The sequence below is a fragment of the Rhododendron vialii genome, chromosome 8a, assembly GCF_030253575.1.
Source record: "Rhododendron vialii isolate Sample 1 chromosome 8a, ASM3025357v1".
Lineage (NCBI taxonomy): Eukaryota > Viridiplantae > Streptophyta > Magnoliopsida > Ericales > Ericaceae > Rhododendron > Rhododendron vialii.
This window is the reverse complement of record NC_080564.1, coordinates 35,398,036-35,412,013: the sequence shown is the minus strand read 5'-3', so window position 1 is coordinate 35,412,013 and position 13,978 is coordinate 35,398,036. Positions and strand designations below refer to the sequence as shown.

At 38.4% G+C, this 13,978-nt stretch overlaps 1 protein-coding gene across 2 annotated transcripts; it reads left to right on the top strand.

Moving 5' to 3' along the window:
* Positions 1-1,809: 1,809 nt before the first annotated feature.
* On the top strand, positions 1,810-10,738 carry LOC131335544 (pectinesterase-like). 2 transcript variants are annotated; one of them, XM_058370950.1, is made up of 5 exons: positions 1,810-2,195; positions 4,779-5,016; positions 5,443-5,905; positions 9,276-9,599; positions 9,938-10,738. In XM_058370950.1, exons 1-5 carry the CDS (start codon positions 1,825-1,827, stop codon positions 10,303-10,305), a joined length of 1,764 nt encoding a protein of 587 aa, XP_058226933.1. In that variant the 5' UTR covers positions 1,810-1,824; the 3' UTR covers positions 10,306-10,738. The 2 variants fall into 2 exon arrangements, with proteins under 2 accessions (XP_058226933.1, XP_058226932.1); XM_058370949.1 differs by lacking the exon at positions 4,779-5,016 and having other exon boundaries at positions 1,810-2,430.
* The last annotated feature ends 3,240 nt before the right edge of the window (positions 10,739-13,978 follow it).

Genomic DNA, 13,978 nt, shown 5'->3' with positions numbered 1-13,978 from the left:
ATACCAATATTCCAAGGATGATATCACTACATGTCTGCCCTATATATTATTCTCTCACTTTATTCTCTCTTTTTTAACCAAAAGCGACTAAAAGGATAAGAGCATTTAGACTGATCATCGTGGGACTTTTGATCTTGGAGACTCATTCTGCAAAATAAAAAAAATTCCAAAATTTCTACTTTCACTCTTTTTGCCTTCTTCTGACCTTCAGCTTCAATATCATGCAACCAAATCTTTGCACTTTTGATTTATCTTCCAATACATCATCTAATATGTTTCAATGAGATCGACGCAATAAGATCGTTAACCAAACACACACATAACGAAAATATAAATCACATAGAGATAGAGAATATGAGAAATTATGGTGGATTATTAATGAGTTTCAATTCAATGTATGGGGAGAATTACAATCACGCAACCTCACATATATACAATTTCTCCTCACAACACTCTGACCATTCACCTCTGCTAGTTTTGCATCAAATTATTGTGGATTATTACTTTGGCTCGTCGAGAGGAACCAAATAAGTAAAAAAAAAAATATGACTTTTACCCAAATGTTTTTGAAAATAATTAACCAAGATAAAGCTCAAAAAAATTTGTCGTTTTTTGAGTTTTATTTTGGATATGTTCAAAAATATTTGGGGTAAAAGTCATAATTTTTTATCTTTCGATTTTTTTCAACGAAACGAACCAATGATCCACAAAAGTTTCCCTTCAAACTAACAAACGAGAACAAAATTACAACAAGGACAAAACTGAAAAAGCTGAAAAAATTAAGAGGAACAATGCCTAAGAACTTCCAAGTAGTTATAAAAACTTTGTAGTTTTTGTACCCCGAAAAAGAAAACAGTGGATGCGCAGAAAAACAAATTCATAAAGTTGGAAAATACAGTACATATGTAATGCAACTGCCACGGACCATTTAATTAAATTGAGAAAGACATTTTTACGGTCGTGAATGTACTTTACGGCGCTCAATCGCGTGTGTTCAAAAGTATTTTGGACGGTTCAAATTTTAAAAAAAAAACTATTTGCTGGAAGAGTTTAAGTCTTCGCTGGAAAAGTTTTTTTTAATTTGATTCATTAATTGCCGAAATGGACGGCTGAGATTGCGCAGAGCTATGAATCACTTATGCACGTCTTATGTCACCCTATAGACTTGATACCTTGTACTACTATTAATCTTTTCGTTGAAGTAAGCATATAGTAGAAACTTTAGGCAAAGAGATGATAACGTATGAATCTGGGAAGAGAACAAACCTTGCAGGATACAACTCCAGAATTCAAGCTCACGCTTACAAGTCTCCTTTTTGTCCGATCCGTTTCACAACAATACGTACAACATGCACCTTGTAGTTAACCTAAGGAAGTTCCAACGGGACATTAGAAAAGTAAATAACTACTTTTTATCCTTCACGAGGTGGAATGCTCGGATTCTACAAAAGGCCAAATATTTTAAACATTAGGACTACTTTACTTGAAGGGTTTACTTAGTCGTTAAATTTAACATCCCAAAACTAGTCGAGGTACGTTTAAACTGATCCAAATATTTGCTTACCGAGGATAAAAACATACAACCTGCAGCTTAAAATCTCATCAATATGGAGTACAAAAAAGTAGCACGAAATAAAAAAAAAGAAAGGGAGAGAAGAACTCCCCAAAAATTCACGCGGCATCTATAATTTCATGCACTTTTGAGTTTGAAAATTCAATGATGAGAAAGATGATCAGCTCAGTGATAAAACCCCCCTACATCCACACCCCTACCCTCACCACCTCCTCTCAAACCAACACAAATCCAACGCAATTTTCGCCAGAATGTCAAATCCCGGCGGCCACCACATTTCCATCGGAATGTCAGATTCCGACGAAAAACTCGTTTCAAATATTTCCAAACCCCACAAAAAGCTCTTCCTAGTTCTATTCACTTCTTTCCTACTCATAGCCGCCGTCATTGGCATAGTCGCCGGAGTTAACTCCAAAAAAAACACCATCAAATCCTCCTCAACCCACGCCATTGTCAAATCCTCGTGTAGCACCACATTCTACCCGGATTTATGCTACTCCACCATAGCCAACGCCACTCAGTTGAGCAACAAAGTGATTTCCACCCCGAAAGACGTCATCATGATGTCGCTAAACATCACGAAGACGGCGGTGGAACACAATTACTTCTCCGTCAAGAGGCTGTTGAAGAAAAAGAAGCTGACGGACCGGGAGAAGACGGCGCTCCACGATTGTCTCGAGATGATCGACGACACGCTGGACGAGCTTCGGAAAGCTGAGGACGATTTAAACCAGTACCCCAGTTATAAAAAATCCCTGTCCCAGCACGCGGACGATCTCAAAACCCTAATGAGCGCCGCCATGACCAACCAGGAGACGTGCGTCGACGGATTCTCCTACAATGAGGCCGATAAAAAGGTTTGTTGGAGTTTATGAACTAATTACAACTAACAAAGCTGACTTTCATCTAGAAAATAAAAACTTAGACTACGTACATTTTGATTCATCACTCCTAAATTATCATGCATTACGCCCATGATCTCCGTTCCACTATTAAGTGAGACTTTTTAGTTTTTACTAGCAACACTCGCAACTTTTCACTCCTAAATTATCATGCATTACGCCCATGATCTCCGTTCTACTATTAAGTGAGACTTTTTAGTTTTGGGGAATGCTAGGTATAAATAAAATTTACTCCGAAAGTACTCCGAAAACAGCAATCAATAGTTGAGAATCACTTTGATGATTGTATCACACACATCAAAGTAAATTTTAACCATTAGTTGATCATTTCGGGGTAGTTTCGGGGTAAATTTTCTTTGTCCCTAGTATTTCTGTTTAGTTTTTACTAGCTTAACACTCGCAACTTTTCAGTTTCCACTAGACACCATCAAACCCATCAATCAATCAAGTGATAAGCTGAAAAACAAAGAAGGCCAGGGTTTTTTTTTAGAAATTGACTTCTACCCTCTCTTTTTTACCATATACACTTCCTTTCTTGTCGCAATTCATATGTATTTATCTTTTTACCCTTTCATAAATTCACATTTTCAAAAACTAAGGAGCGTATGTGATAAAAATGAGAGTGTAGAAGTCAATTTTTTTTTCTTTTTGATATTTTTCGTTTACCGAATTTCTTTAGCTTTCCAACTTCATCCTAATATTTTTTGTATTTTTCATTTCGGTATTTTTTTAAATATTTTCTGAAATTTTGTTAAATTCACGTTTCATTTTTCGGATTAATCAGCCGTCTAGACAAGAGGATTCTAAAAAGTAAAAAAAATTTACCAAAAGCAAAAAAAAATTCACTGAAGAATAGAAAAACAAAAGTGCTATATCCATAACGGTTGTGTAAAATACAACATACAACTAATTTTTAGCCATCCATTGCTATAATAAATGGCTATGATTCGCTCAAATTCTTCCCCAAAAAAGTTAAACTTTTCTCTGAAAGAGTTTGAGCAAAAATCTAGACCGTCCAAATACATCTTGACGGTCAGAATTACATTAACAACCAACACAATGGTTGTGCGCGTAACATTTTTGATTTAAAAAAAATACTTACTGAACAACTGGTATTTTTTGTCTACAGTGTTGTCTTGTATGAATTTTTTTAAACTTCGATTCATATTTTAATTCTTTCCCAATTTCTCTCGTCCAAACAAACGATTAATCTCAAAAATAATAACTAAAAGCTAAACAAAAATTACAAAGAGTAAGTTGTCAAAAAAATACTAAAAACAAAAAATATAACGGCTAACAAGTTATGAGTTATAATATGTAGCTATTGAGTTCTGAGCTATTCCACCTTACTAGTACTGACACGAGGAAGTACTGCAATAAGGGATGACCTTATAGCAATAGCGGACATCATTTTAGGAGTTAAATCAATTCTATGGCAATTTTTATGTAAGCCAAAGGCCTCTTGAAAAGCTGTTAGAGGTGATTACATCCTTACTTTGGATATATAGATTCTTCTAGAGCCCCGAAAGAAATAGGTGGATGGGTTCTCTTTCTATGACCCTTATTTTTTCGATTCCACAACATCTTAGTAATATCCTTCTAATGACATAGATATTAATTGATCATGCTTAATTAATTTTAAACATTTCGAGCATTAGACAAAATATTGAAAGGAAGTTTAGAGAGAAATATAGAGAATTAATTGTGGATATATATAAGAGGTTAGGTGAAAAGTAAAATTCTTATATTCTTTTGAGTTTTGGCAATCTATAATTTCATGCACCTTGAGTTTGAAAATTCAATGACAAAGACGTTGTAACTTTGTCAGTTGTCATAACTCAGACTACAACTCACTGGATATACTGATATATAAACCACCCGGTATCCCCATCCCTTCCCCTCACCACCTCCTCTCAAACCGACACAATTTTCGCCGGAATGTCAGACCCCGGCAACCACATTTCCATCGGAATGTCAGATTCCGGCAGCAAACACATTTCCACGTCCAAACCCCGCAAAAAGCTCATCCTACTTTTATTCACCTCTTTCCTACTCGTAGCCGCCGCCGTTATCGGCATAGTCGCCGGAGTTAACTCCAGAGAAAACATCATTAAATCTTCCTCAACCCACAGTATCGTCAAATCCTCGTGTAGCACCACATTCTACCCGGATTTATGCTACTCCACCATAGCCAACGGCCCTGAATTGGGCAACAAGGCAATTTCCACCCCGAAAGACGTCATCACGATGTCGCTCAACGCCACGAAGACGGCGGTGGAGAAGAATTACTTCTCCGTCAAGAGGCTGTTGAAGAAGAAGGGGCTGACGGGCAGGGAGAAGACGGCTCTCCACGATTGTCTCGAGACGATCGACGAGACCCTCGACGAGATTCGGAAAGCAGAGGAGGATTTAAACCTGTACCCCAGTTTCAACAAATCCCTGACCCGAAACGCGGACGATCTCAAAACCCTATTGAGCGCCGCCATAACCAACCAGGAGACGTGTCTCGACGGATTCTTCTACGACAAGGCCGATAAAAAGGTTTGTTTAAGTCCAGCGCTGACTACAATTAACAAAACTGACTTTTGCTGAGAAAAGAAAAAACAGAAAAACAGAGCTAGACGTGCATTTTAGAATCAATCACTCCTAAATAATTATCATGCATTAAGCCCATAATCTCCGTTCTACCTTTATTCGAGACTTTTCACTAGCTTTTTCTTTTTTGGTAAATAACTTTTCACTAGCTTAACTCGCAACTTCATTATATATGTCTCCAAATACTTTAGGTTCTGTTTGGTACCTATGAAAAGGACAGAAAAAAATAAGGGAAAATTTATCATTACTATACTTGAAATTCTTATTTTCTTCATTCTTTCGCTTCACAATGGAACGTAAATTTTTTAAATTTTTCTTTCTTTTCCATGGGTTCCAAATAGAGCCTAGCTTCAAGTTAATTATGTGTAACAGGTCCGGGAATCGTTAATCGGCGGCCAATTGCACGTCGAGAAGATGTGCAGCAATGCGTTGGCGATGATTAAGAACATGACGGATACGGATATCGCGAATGAAATCGCGTTGAAGGGGAGGAATTTGAGGGAGAATGAGGAAGAGGGGATTAATGAGTGGCCGGAGTGGCTGTCGGCTGGGGATAGGAGGTTGTTGCAGTCGACGACAGTGACTCCGGACGTGGTGGTGGCGGCGGACGGGAGCGGGGATTACAGGACGGTGTCGGCAGCAGTGGCGGCCGCGCCAGAGGGTAGTAGCAAGAGATATGTGATTAGGATCAAGGCAGGGGTGTATAGGGAAAATGTGGATGTGCCTAAGAAGAAGACTAACTTGATGTTTCTTGGGGATGGAAGGACGACCACCATTATTACTGCTAGTAGGAATGTGGTTGATGGCAGCACCACCTTCAACTCCGCCACAGTTGGTAAGTAAAGTTCCCTCTCCCTCTCCACTTCCTATAATAATTTAGCGTTTTCGGAGTACCACGTGACTTGTCACCTTAGTACTTCTAGCCATGTACATAACAATTACTCCTTATTTTCCTTTGTTGGGTGGTTCGAAGTCGGTGACCCATATACCGATGATTGGCCCTCCTCTACTCCTCTTCACTACTTTTGCTTTTTCTCTTACATTAGAGTACGATTACCATCTCTGTAATTCCGTTCCACTTTCTTTCAAAATTTTCTTTTTCAAAAAGAAGATAATTTTAAATTTAAATAAAACGAAGCACCTTTTAAAAGATCCCTATGAGATCTATCAAACAAAATCCATATTGATAAAAAAAACACATGATTTTTGACATTAAAATTACCTTCTTTTTCTAAAAAGTGGAACGCCACCTCAGTTGTCCTAACATATCTTCTCACACAAAAAAGTGATAGGCCATTAAAATACTCCTAGTCGAGAGAGCAACATAAGTGGAAATTCATCACCACGCACAGCCCACTTTGATTATTTTCCTTTTCAGAAAGTCTACGGCCATCGAATTCAAAATGCGGTTGCCGGTCACCGCATGTCATGAAGGCCCATCACCACGCACAGCCCACTTTGATTATTTTCCTTTTCAGGAAGTCTACAGCCATCGAATTCAAAATGCGGTTGCCGGTCACCGCATGTCATGAAGGCCCACTTCGGGCCCCGCACAAATAATCCGAGCAGTTCAATAATTTTAGAAAAAAAAGCGAGTGGACATCACGAGAAATCAGCTCGATCTGATATGTATAGCTGCTCGGATCAAGCTTTTCATCTTTGGAAAATCAGAAAACCAATCTTTCCATTTTTTTCGATTTTTTCAAATATGAGAAACTTGATCCGAATACCTACACATATCGGATCAAGTTAATTTTTACTATTACCCACTCAGGATTTTTTTTAAATTATTGAACGGCTTGAATCATCCATGTGAGATCCGGAGTGGGCCCCAAACGACATGCAGTGGCCAGCCACCGCACATTTTGCCTTCGGTAACTATAGTGCTTCTCTTTGCTTTTGGCTGGTGGATCGGTGGACCGGAAAGGAGAAGAAGTAAGTCATTTATTGGATTTCATCAACCCAAGACTTAAGCTCCCTTCTGTAATGAGTTGAACAGACTACAAATCTTGATCTATGTAATGTGGTATAGTGACTTCTCCATGATATTACAGCTGGTTCATTAGGTTGATTTTTAAAATCTTTTTTATAACTGGAAGTCCAAGCTAGCTTACGCGCATCTCAAACAATACCGGACTCTAAAATTCACGACGGGCAATTCGAACATGCGGTCTCATGAAAGACAATGACTTATATTATTTTCTCATACCCAGTTGGTCGGTCAAACTCTCCTTTCAAGTGAGGTCGATTTTTAGGCTGTGCAAAACCTTTGTGTGAGCAAACACAAAGGTTGAGATGGGGGGAAGTAGAAATTGATGCTGAAAAACAGAGTAGTGTCCTATACGAATTAATTGGGCAAGGGGAACGTGGGAAGATATTTCCTTTTCTTGTTGGGTAATGAAATATGTGGTCCTGTACATTGATTGATGAGAAGAGACAATACGCTACACGTACACTAGGAGTAGATAGATATTGTAGTGGCGCAATTGGAGCTAGGTTGTCTGTTTCCTATGGTCCTGGTCACGTTAATTAATTCAGTCAGGATCATATGTCACATGCATGAAGTGTCATAATATTGCTAAAATCCCGCAGAGCCGGCCCTATTCATTCATTTGAACATGAGAGCTAGTTGAGCAAAAATGTGGTGCTTAAAAATTAAATGCAGTAATGATAATCTTGATTTGTTGCTATAATCTTGCCGTAAAATCCCGCAGAGCCGGACCTATTCATATTATGAAGTTCTTAATTAAAATGCTGCCGTATCTGCCATTTTTAGGTAATATACTACTACAATACACGTCACCTGGTGTTATAATTTCGTCGTTTTTTCTAAATTTATCTAGAAAAACCCTCTGTTTTCCTTCATCTCACATTGATGAAAGCTAACTGCTAGTTAACATTGCATCTACATGTGTTTTCTTCCCTGTCAATTCTCCATTGAATATATATATATCACTGTCCCTGCATGTTATTATCTTTTGACTTTATATATATGCTTTATATGGCGTGCACAACTTTCTCTTTGTTTCATAGTAATACCAGCTAGCATTAGGATGTTGTTCCATCAATTACGTACGGGTTCGATCCGCTCATCATGATGGTAGGGTTAGCTTTCGACCACACTTGTCTTCAACCTAATTTACTAGTTTAGGCTTGCCAATGCATTCAAGTGTTTGTTCAGTGATTTTGGAGCAACGCGGCATGAAGGTGCTGCTGAGCAAGTAATAATTTTTTCCACATTCGTTGTGCTCTTGAAAAAAAAAGTATGAAGTAGTTCTATTTCTTAGACAACCGTACATAAATTTGTCACGCTGGTTGGTTATTGTTGTGTAGGGGCCATGGTCGACCTAGTCTCTACCCTGCAAACATGTCCCACGCTTTAATGTCAAGCTATTGAAGAATCATTATTCTATCCATTAGAAAAACGAAAATGCTAGAGACAAAGGAAAACTTACCCTGAAAGTATTCCGAAAAGAGTAACTAGTGATTGAGATTCATTTTGACGTGTAGACTAGGTTAGAGTTCACAGCAGGAGTAATGCTAGATACAAAGAAAATTTATCCCGAAAGTGCCCCGAAAAAATTAAGCAATCAGTGATTGAAGTTCACTTTGATAATTGAGTGTCACACATAAAAGTGAATCTCAACCACTAGTTATTCTTCTCGGAGCACTTTCAGGATAAGTTTTCTTTATCCCTAACATTTTCGTTACAACAATCAAACTGGATCCAATAGACCATAAATCAATAAATTGGTCTTACATGTAGAACAAATAAATAACAAAAGAATAGTTTTATTATCTATCTAAGAGAAATAAAAATGAAGCACAGCTTTGTTTGGATTGGAATTTGAAATTTTTTTTGAAAAATAGTAGGGGTAATAAGTGGAGAGAGATAGAGAGATAAATGTTGAAAGTAGGGAGAATCTAGGAAGAATCTAAGGCGAATTTTTTGAAAAATTCTTTTTAAGTTGCAAAAAGAACAAAGCGTGGCGTAGACATTTATTTTCTTTAAATCAATTACATTGCGTCACGTCGCCTTATTTTATTAATTGGGACCACTGTTTCGATGTGACGCAATATAATTCTTTTCACTGAAAAAAATATTTACACCGCCGATATATATAATTTATTCTCAAAAATGAATTCTTCCTTTGTCGAGATCAATTGGCTGTTAGTGACATTAAATTCTCCCCATGTGTGCGCAGCCGTGGTAGGCGAACGATTCCTGGCGCGGGACGTAACTTTCCAAAACACTGCGGGTCCCTCCAAGCACCAAGCCGTTGCCCTCCGCGTCGGCGCCGACCTGTCCGCCTTCTACCACTGCGACATGATCGCCTACCAGGACACCCTCTACGTCCACTCCAACCGCCAGTTCTACATCAACTGCTACATCGCTGGCACCGTCGACTTCATCTTTGGCAACGCCGCCGCCGTCCTCCAAGACTGCGACATCCACGCCCGCCGCCCCAACGCCGGCCAGAAAAACATGGTCACCGCCCAAGGCCGCACCGACAGAAACCAAAACACCGGTATTGTTAGAACCTCTCATGCTATGCGTGCTAAGAAAGTAATTTGATAGGGACCTACTCTCATATCATGCATGTCAAAAATCTGTCCTTTTGACTTACTTTATGCTTCTTTTTTAGGAAGAAAAAGAGTTTCGATCGTAAATTTTTTGTTTTTTCGTCTCTCATCGACAAATTAAATTAATATTTTACAAAAATTTGACACAAAATTAATAGAAAAAAAAATTAGTAAAGCCAAAAGGAAAAATGGCAGCTGGCTTTTTAAGGAAAACTTACGTAACGTAATAATCATAAAAAAAAATTGGTAACATAATATTTTCTAACGTCATATATTCTGACAGGTATCGTAATCCAGAAATGCCGTATCGACGCGACATCGGATTTAAAACCGGTGAAGTCGAGTTTCCCGACGTTTTTAGGGCGGCCATGGAAGCTGTATTCGAGGACGGTTGTGATGCAGTCGGCAATTGGGGATTTGATTGATCCAGCTGGGTGGCACATCTGGGATGGGGATTTTGCGCTCAGCACGCTGGAGTACAGGGAGTACGGGAACAGCGGGGCCGGCGCGGGGACGTCGGGGAGGGTGAAGTGGGGCGGGTATAAGGTGATCACAAGTGCCACGGAGGCGCAGCAGTATACTGCTGGGACGTTTATTGCTGGTGGCAGCTGGCTGAGCTCCACCACTTTTCCGTTTTCCCTTGGGTTGTGAATTGTTCTGTACGCGGTTACTACTGTATGTTTTACTCCTATTTGTCATTGGTGGTTGAGTTCCTTAAGTGGCGGCAATGGTGGTGGTTGGGGTTTGGTTTGGATTTTGAATGAAGTTTTGCAGTTGAAATGAGAGCATAAGTGCTTAATGTGACGCCTCATTTTCACTTTCGAAACTTCACTAGTGTCAAGGACATTTCCTGAAGCCAAGAAGAAGAGAATTAATTAGTACTACTTCGGTTGGTGCACAAGGACTTGAAGGTCCATTTGAATCCGGAGATATGAATAAAAGGAGTTACAACTAGTACTACTTTTTGTTGTCCTCTTTAATGGTTAGATGATTATTTTGACTATGTCTAAGATTATTGTAATGAATTTCGTTATGTGAGTGTTGCTGGGCAATTATTAATATATCTTCTCAATTTTTTACCCAATTTTTTTTTTATTTTGTTGCTTTTACCGCAAAAATAGTGTCTCATTGGAGTCTTCCTATGCTATATTGTGTATTGGGCCTAAAGTAGTTAAAGGTTGATGTTGGTCATTATGATTTCTTTGAGTAGCACATTGTGTCACGTAGCTCGCATATTAAATGAACAAAGAAAGATTCAAAGAAAACTCATGTATGACTAGTTAAAAGTTTATCCTCGCATATTAAATGAAGAAAGAAAGATTCAAGGAAAACTCATGTATGACTCGTTAAAAGTTTATCCGGGATTGATTTATTACATACAAACAGCTGGACAGGGGCCGACCTTGGGCATAGACCCACCAAACAACTATCTTGGACCTCCTTTTTTCAGCCCAATTGTAGGGCCCCAAAATCTTGGAATATATTAAATATTAGGGAATGACTTCGGTGTCTCCGGTCATTTTGGGGACACCATAACTTTTGGCATAATAAAATCATTATGAGTATAACCAAAATTCATTACAAGCATAACAGAACTATAATAAGGCATAACTTGTTTGTTATGCCTTGGTTGGGTTTAGTTATGCATTTGTTGATTTTTTGGATATTCCTTGGTTATACCTTGTTTGGGTTTTGTTATACTTGTAATCCGTTTTAATTATGCTCATAATGGTGAAGTTATGTCAAAAATTACGGTGTCCCCAAAATGACCGAGTACACCATAGCATTATCCTAAATATGTATATACAACTATTAACAAGTTGGCAAGTGTAGCTCTGGTGGTAAGTTCTTTACTTTCTAGACATAGGATTGCGAGCTCGATTCCCACTCTTTCCTTCTTTTTCACGGACAATTGTTCAAGTTTTACCAAAAAATGCTTTAAGACTACTGCCATCAGGACACCATCATGCGACCTATGGGTCCAAAGCATATGTTTCATATGCATCTGCCACTAAGCCAAAGGTACATTTTGTTACTTTTATCAAACAACTAATATATATAGAAAGTATGAGAGGCCCCATATTTTAACCCCACCTAAGGTCTCGAAAATTTCAAGGCCAGGCCTATAGCTGAACTTTGAAAGTATGGATTTCATCAGCGCGAACGCCGATTAACCCCACCTAAAGTCTCGAAAATTTCAAGGCCAGGCCTATAGCTGAACTTTGAAAGTATGGATTTCATCAGCGCGAACGCCGATGGTGCTTTATTAGGTCGAACTCAAAATCTCCAGCACAAAACAATAGTACTTACTACACAACCATTAGGCCATTGTGGTGGGGACTAGGGGTGTGCAAAAAACCCGTGGCCCGACGAACCCGATCTGTAGGGTTTCGGGCGGGGCTAAACATGTGGCTCGGTCGGGTACGGGTTCATTTTTTGTAAAAAAATCAGTTTTCAGTTCGGAGCTCGGGGTACTGTTTTTCTTACCCGACCCAACCAAAACCTACCAATTCATATAGATTACTTCGGTTTTGGTCGGACCCGACCCGACCAAAAAAATCGGGCACGCGGACGGTTATTCCTACTTGTTCAGTTCGGGGCCAAAAAAACTGATACCCGACATGTCGGATCGGGGTTGGGGTCGGGGCCGAACCCGACCCGTGCACACCCCTAGTGGGGACTATTTTGAGATGAGAACGGAAAATATAGCCCAATCATAATTGCTTTGGGCCTGTGATATTCTTGCAAGCAATTAAAGTCAATGACGGCTCTAGGAATTTGTAATAAGGTGTTCAGAAATTACCTTTAACTTTACTAGCTAATCTCTTAACCAATAATACAAAATGTCATATACTAGTATAAATAGTGCGGTCAAAAAAATAACTTTTATTCGAAAAAAAATTAACTACGAGGCAAAATGATAACTTAAAAATATATATATACTTGTTTTTTCAACAAAAAAATAATAATGTTTTGAAAGTTGCGTAGTAGATATTGTTTTGAGAATGGAGGAGGATTTTTTTTTACAGTTGTCCTAGATGAGATCTCATATTTTGTGCCAACTTTTAGTCGGCGTATTAATCTACTGAAACACTTTTGAAAGAAACTGTAGTGAGTGATGAGACTGACCTTCTAAAATATGGTGTTGTTTAGAATAACATGATGAGATTTAATTTTCTATTGTAGTTTGAAATTTGAAGGAATATTATTCAAGTTAACGGGGTTTGCAATGGAGTTGAATTTTTTTAAAGCTTTGTCCGTAAATTCTATTAGCTAATAAGACAAAAACAAATAAAGTAGTTATAATTGTCATGAATGCGGAATTAACACATTTAGACCATCAACAATAAAGGTGGAGAGGTAACGCTGAGCATAATACTTACACCAATAGATTCTTCTTTTTTCTCTTTCTTTTTCAATTTCTTTATTATGATTATGAGTTTTATTTGAAGTAATTAATGTGTTTAATGTTCAAATATGAATTACATGGATTGATGGGCCGTAATTAGGTTAAGTTATGATTGATTGTTCAACTGGTTTTGGGTTGAGTGTTCAATTCTTTTTGAGTCAAATGTTCAAAACTACATGTTCATTGACATTTAAATTGAGTGTTCAAAAAAAGACTAGCTCATAAGTTTTACATATATTCTAAGCAAAACATTTTTGTTTGGGCGTTCAATTGACCATGAAAAACCCTATGTCGAGCAGCTTCTGATTAAAGTCATACATGGGGACTTGATAGAAATTCCTCGGCTTTTGTAGGGTCAAAGTCTATACGATTATAGAATAACAAGGGGCGCAATTCCCGGCTACGTGGAGTTGAGCTGTCTACCATCTTCGCATGATCACATGGACATGTTGAGTTTTTTTTTCTCTTTTACTCCATAGATATCTAGCTAGCATACTTTTAAGGGAATGAGAAAGAGATACCATATGGTATATGGGGACAAGCCCAAAGGATATCAAGCACCACTTCAAACACTTGCGTTCTTGGTGATAATCGAACTCTCACCTTCTATGTAGAAGTGTCGTTGGCTATAAGCCTATTGGCGTTAGACATCCATGTTGAGTTAAAGCGCATAAGAATTAGTTCAATAGTCCAAATGAAAGAAAACCAAAGTCATGTTCAAAGATCAGTACTGTGTCTAATTAGGTGATGTGAAAATGACTTGGTGCATGCCTTGATTGTCGATTAGTGATTTTCAGAGACATATAAGATAGGCATACAGCACGTCAATATAATTAACCGAATCAATACGGTGATGGGTGTCGGCTGCATGCACATGGTTGGGGCCATTGTGTGTATTCCAGGTGGGAATGGGAT

Coding starts and splice junctions, on each gene's coding strand:
- LOC131335544 (XM_058370950.1), top strand. CDS start 1,825: ATGTCAAATCCCGGCGGCCACCACATTTCCATCGGAATGTCAGATTCC. Junction 2,196..4,778: donor TACTTCTCCGTCAAGAGGCT/GTTGAAGAAAAA, acceptor CTCCGTCAAGAG/GCTGTTGAAGAAGAAGGGGC. Junction 5,017..5,442: donor ACGACAAGGCCGATAAAAAG/GTTTGTTTAAGT, acceptor TATGTGTAACAG/GTCCGGGAATCGTTAATCGG.